Source organism: Nuphar pumila, chromosome 7 (assembly GCF_984573655.1).
Source record: "Nuphar pumila chromosome 7, dmNupPumi1.hap1.1, whole genome shotgun sequence".
Classification (NCBI taxonomy): domain Eukaryota; kingdom Viridiplantae; phylum Streptophyta; class Magnoliopsida; order Nymphaeales; family Nymphaeaceae; genus Nuphar; species Nuphar pumila.
This window is the reverse complement of record NC_143255.1, coordinates 128,070,439-128,076,451: the sequence shown is the minus strand read 5'-3', so window position 1 is coordinate 128,076,451 and position 6,013 is coordinate 128,070,439. Positions and strand designations below refer to the sequence as shown.

At 39.8% G+C, this 6,013-nt stretch overlaps 1 protein-coding gene across 1 annotated transcript; it reads left to right on the top strand.

Moving 5' to 3' along the window:
- The first annotated feature begins 4,067 nt into the window (after positions 1-4,067).
- Positions 4,068-5,750, top strand: LOC149833459 (uncharacterized). Its single transcript, XM_090012847.1, has one exon. The coding sequence runs from the start codon at positions 4,916-4,918 to the stop codon at positions 5,420-5,422; it is 507 nt and encodes a 168-aa protein (XP_089868973.1). The 5' UTR covers positions 4,068-4,915; the 3' UTR covers positions 5,423-5,750.
- The last annotated feature ends 263 nt before the right edge of the window (positions 5,751-6,013 follow it).

Sequence of the window (6,013 nt, the reverse complement as noted above, 5' to 3'; positions counted from 1 at the left end):
TTTTTTTATTTTTTTAGAGCTTTTTATATTTATTTTTTTAGTTTATTTAATTTTTTTATTTTATGGTTCATATTTTTTTTTTGCAAAAATTTTGACAAAAGTATAGGATTCATTTTAAGGTAGAGAAGAGGCTCCATACTCCTCCAACAAAGAGTGCATTCTCCTCGGGCAGAAGGAGACTCCATGCGGCTTTCTGCACATAACAACGGGAACCATCACGGTTGATTTTGGTCATGCCTTCCTCATGAAAAAGTAGGTGCTATGTTTGCATGCGCTTGAGGGTCCCACAGAAAAGGAATGGGTTTCTCACTATTTTGCGGAAATTCTCTCATTTCCCTGACAGGCAAACACCCCCCCCCCCCCCCCCCCCGTAAGAATATTACTGCCAAAGTACCCTGATATGACCTATATGCCAATTTTTTTTCATGAAAATCCAAATCTTTTCAAATTTCACGCCATTTTTTTTAAGAATTTCCTGAGAACAAGATTTGTAACATTGATTTTATATTTCAAGAGTCAAACGTCTTCAAATAACATGTAAAATTAACAAAGGACTTATATGCAGTTGTACACTGAACTAACCTACCCCAAATTAAATTAAAAGCCAACAACTAAAGCATATTAGATCTCAGCAGAATTAAATGTTTCAAAGGTACACTTCTTAAGGGTACGACTTCAGCAAGTGCATGCTTGTGCACACCGACCACCTTGATATCTCATTACTGTTTATCCATTATTTTAATCTATTTGCAGTTTTTTTTTTTTTTTTGAGAAGTTGAGAAACTATATTTGCTGATTTTAGACTCATATCAACAAATCAATTGTGAAGCCCAAAAGGGCTCGGCTCATCTGGTAAAGGTGACTTGTGAATGTCACCAAGTTGACGGGACATCGAGAGTTCAAAACCCACAGGTGGACACCCTTGCTGCAAGGTTGAAGCTGGGTGTACTCCTTGGTGGGCAAAGGGGGCCTCCAGGGTTTTACCAACAAGAAGCCAGCCAATGTGCAGTTGGTGATTGGAGATTTTCTCTTAGATTATCAAAAAAAAAAAAAATCAATTGTGATACTTTAGACTTTAGAGTAATTTACAAAACAAACTGCTTAACTAATCAGATATTTACAATAACCAGACTAAAATTATAGTTGTTACAGTTAGTGTTTGCTTTTACAATTTCCTTATCAAAGACATGTTTGGTCCTAAGATAGGACTGTTAACCTTTGTTTAGTCAATCTTAGTGACTAAATTAAATGCTCTCCGCTATTGATTTGCTTAACAGTAAAACACCAAATGACATAAAATGAGTTGCTCAAAGAAAAGGATAAACTTTTTAATTTACATCTCAAGCAAGTCTTTGAATTTCATTTACATAAAGTAGGTCGCTGAATGTAATATGAGAGACCTTACGTAAATAAGTGGCCAGATAGGTGGCTTTTTGTAAATCACTCCGGCCTTTACGAATAACAAAATTGACAAATGTTGAGTTGCCACAAATGCCGTAAGTCTATTATATATATAGTCAGTAGAATATGAAAAGTGAATTATGATAACTAGAAATATGGGCATTTTAACACTTTTTTTGCAAATCCAACCATGTGGATGTGCTTGGCATGGTGAATTTGCTAGGAATCAATCATTTGATTGTGTATTTTCGAGAAAAAAATAATCTCTCTCTCTCTCTCTCTATATATATATATATTGTATTGTGTAGCTATCATGCTGAAATAAGCCTAGATATATTATATTACTTACCTATTATGCTGAAATAGAAAATGAAGCTCTTCAAATGAGCAATGCGGTGATCTAAGGCTGGAAGTCTCTGATCTAAGGCAGTAAATATAAAAAAAAGAGCAATGCAGTAGACATAAATATTGTAGTAGACAGTAGTTGAGGAAAATTTAGTTCATTCCATGTTAAATAACAACTAAAACACTGGTTTAAACTTTAAATGCCCCAATACCGGTGTGGTATGCTGGGGTCCCCCTTTTTAATATGAGGGCAGCCCCTACGTAGCGCTCCCTGGTTGGGCAGAACCCGAACACAGGATCTGCTCCTCACTTGGCCAAGGGGCTAGTGTATGAGTTGGTGCAAAACTCGTGTCACCTGAAATGAACGTAGGCTGTCAAAGGGTTAGGTATCCGACCCATCAGAGTATACCTGAACCTGCCCAAAAAACAAGTTGTAGGATTTAGGTTCAGGTAATGGTTTTGTCGGGTCGCAAACTTGGATCCGTATAATTTCAAGAACTTGTTTTCACTAAAAACACATATAAAACACTCAGGTCAAGTAGGGTCGGGTCGGATATCAGGCAAAAATTACAACTCAAATCTTGCCCCCATACTACTCAGGTAAGGTTCGGGTTGACCCGAATAATATTAGAGCATCCGAAAATTCAGGTTCGAGTCGGATTGAGTACCTAATACAAACCTGACCGTTAACAACCCTCTGGATCGGGTGCAATCACATGGCACAAAATTTGTGCATTAAGCACGTGATTGCCCTCCATCAGGCTTTGGGCCCCACAACTGACAGGCCATGCCCCTAAGATGGAGGATGATCAGGTGATTATTGCACAAATATTTGGGCAATCATATTGTACCTGATCTTTTTAAGGAGGCATAGTTATTGCACAAGCCAAAGTAGGCTGCTCTTTGGGGGTAGGGAGGTGCCTCGAGGTTTTCTGCTACCGGAAGAACAACCGTAGATGGATAATAATTTGCTGCGTGGCAATTCTCTCACTCCAAATTAGGGATACAAATGGGTCAGATTCAGAATGGAGTTTTTGCAATTTTTAGCTGTTTGGAATCTGATTCGGATCCAAATCCCTATGTATTTAATTACAATTTTTAGCTGTTATGGATCTGATTCTCATCCAAATTCCCATGTATTTAACTGTTCCGGATGGGAACCATTGACATCCCTACTCCAAATTAGGGGTGTCAATGGGTCGGGTCGGGTTTAAAGATAAATAAGAAGTCCCAATTAGAATTTGGGTCAGACCCGAAAGGTTCGAATAGTATATGGATCTGGGTATAGTTTGCAAAATTTCATACCAGACCTGGGCCTGACCCGATTTTTGTTTAAGATTTGTAATTTTTCAATGTAAAAATGATAAAAAAATATTATTTTACCAGGTATTGTCTAGGTCTGGGTCTGGTTCATGTAATTCTTATAGGATCCAATTATGATTTTTCTTATGACCCGATCCCATAATCTCAAATCAGGTTTGGGCCTGGTTCCACCTGAATGGCACCCCTACTCCAAATGCGATTTCACCGTGTAATCTAAAAAAGAAAAAAATGGATAAATGCAATTGACACATACGAACCTACGTTCAAAGCAAAAGTAGGCCTCGTTATAAAAAGTAAGGAACTAAAGGCTTCGAAGGACACTGATTATTTCAATCTATGTCACGAACGTACATGACCGGACACGCTGAGAGACGCGTATGGACATTAATTTAATATTTTGAATATAACTTGTGTCACATTTAATAATATTTCATAAAAAAAAATTTAAATACTAAAAATCGAGAAAATGTCTTTATTGATCAAAAATGAAATTTCCCTTAACCTCCAAGTTGGATCAACTTGCTTTGGTCATTTGATAAATCTGGGACAGTGCCGTAATTTCTCCACCAATAATTGAAGCCACCACCCAAGTCCAAATCTACGATTGAGCGCGTGAATCTAGGACCTGGGATCCACCAACGACCAAAAATGAAATAAAATAAAAGACAAAATAACGGCATGCTAACCCTAATCTCTCTCTCTCTCTCTCTCTAAACTGTTTCGTGTTGTAGTTGAGTTTCACAAGATTATTTGCCAACAATTTAATTCTTTCATTTCATGCTTGAGACTTAGAGCAGTTTTTGTTTTTGGCATTTATTAATATCAACTTGGAAGCTAGCCTGTTGAGATGATGCATCTGTTATTACTGTAGGAGTTGACCCACTTGCATTACCCACTTACCATATTTACAAATATTGTTATATACATCCTCGTCCTTGGCTGCGTTTGTTTTTTTCTCATATTGATTTTCAGAGACTTATACAGACGGAAGGGAGGGAAGGGGGTTTTATCCTGTGGGCTGCTTTGATCTTTTGTTTTGTTTCATCATCTGGCCTTCTATAAATATACTCTGGCACAAAAAAGTTCCCTTATAGAAGAAATCATCCATCCGTTTTTCTTGTTAGCTTCAGTTAGCTTTCCAAGGTTTTTTTTCTCCCTGCAGGATTTGGATAGAGGGTGTCGATCACAGGAAAGCCCCACGCCAAGGTTTGTTGTCATAGCAAGAAGAAGAGTGATACCCTGATCTGGTTATATTTCTATGTTCTCGTTTCCTTTGCAGAATCCTCCATTCGAGTGATCCGTGAATTTTGCAGGGTTTGGTAGATCCTTCATTCTTTTAAATTTTTCTTTGTTCCTTCCTTTGTTGGTTAAGTGGCTCCTTTGAAATCGAATGATCTACGGTTTTGGCTGTTGGTCCATGAGCAACACCGTGAGACCAAGAATGAAAGTTCTGCTCTACCTTGCCTATGACAGAGGATAAACTTCACCATAACTCTCATCTGATTTCTTGGGGGTTCTTTCTTTCTCTTCTTGCCTTCATAAGTTAAAGCTTTTAAGACCATACAACAAAACCATCCTCTCCTCTCACCCAAATTCTTGGCTTACCTTCATAATTTTTTTGGTGGTCTCAAATTTCCAGAGTACAACGAAACCATCTTGTAAATCCAAATTGTGGGTTTTCCTTCCTACTTTCATTATTTTGGTGGATGATCCCATAGTGGACTAAACTTAAATAGGAACTTCACCTGTTCACCATATATACCAATAAACCAATTAGTTGGTTCTCTCTCTAGTCGTTCAATTTCTGATCACCTCCACATATTGGTGCATCGAGTCCTTGAAGAAAATGGACAGGGTGCAGACGGGCAAGGGCAAGACCAACAAGCTGGGGATGCTCTTGAGGGGCTTGGGACGCAGCAGCCCTCCACCAACAACAAAGAAGGCTCCGCCTTCTTCTTCACCATCGGCCAAGTATGCTCGGACGTTGGCGGAGGCGGAGGAGGGCGGTGGGAGGCGGCGGAAGGGAAGGGTGGCGCCGGAGGGGTGTTTCTCCGTGTACGTGGGGCAGGAGAGGAAGCGGTTCGTGGTGAGGACGGAGCACGCGAACCACCCGCTCTTCAGGATGCTGCTGGAGGAGGCCGAATCAGAGTACGGCTTCTGCAGCGAGGGCCCCCTCGCCCTCCCCTGCGACGTCGAGCACTTCCATCGAGTCCTCTGGGAGATGGACGCCGACACCGACGCCGATGACTCCGTGGCTCGCGGCCTCGGCCGCGGTTGCGGCTTCCCCACCGCCAGGGGTGGCGGGATCGGCCGCTACCAGCTCCTCAGCCCATCCCGTTTCCGAGTCGGATGATGCCGTCTCGTGTCGTGTCGGTTCGCGTGTTTTACGCCTCTTTGTGTTGTAGTAAAGGAAAACGTGCTGTGTAGTTGTGTGGAAATTGTATGCAGGGAAAGTAGAGGATTTTCGATGCAGAAAGTGTGGATCTTTCCGTTCTTTTTCGTTTTTCCCAATTCCTTGTTTGGATTTAGGTTGGGAAAAACAGGGAGAATTTTCTGTTGTAATGTGAAGGATATACTCTTTTCATGTTATTTCAAAGGAGAGAAAATCTCCCGTATATGGTATGTATGTATATGAGGCCACTAGAATATGTAAACTGGAGTATCAACCAAGATTTTCATGAGATCTTTTTTTTTTTTCTTAAATTTTACAATACCGATGTGATCTACATGTTTGGTTTTATAGAAAAGAATTACCATGCATAAGAAGATCTTTTAAGACTTGAAAACCAACAGCTCAAAATTTCCATAAATATTGTCCACCGAATACCTATGCAAGATTGGACTTGCAAAAAAAAAAAAATGTCGGAATTACCAAGTTCACACTCCAGTTTACATATTTTCAATCTAACATATTCTAGGAACCATAATAAAAAAATCAATGGAT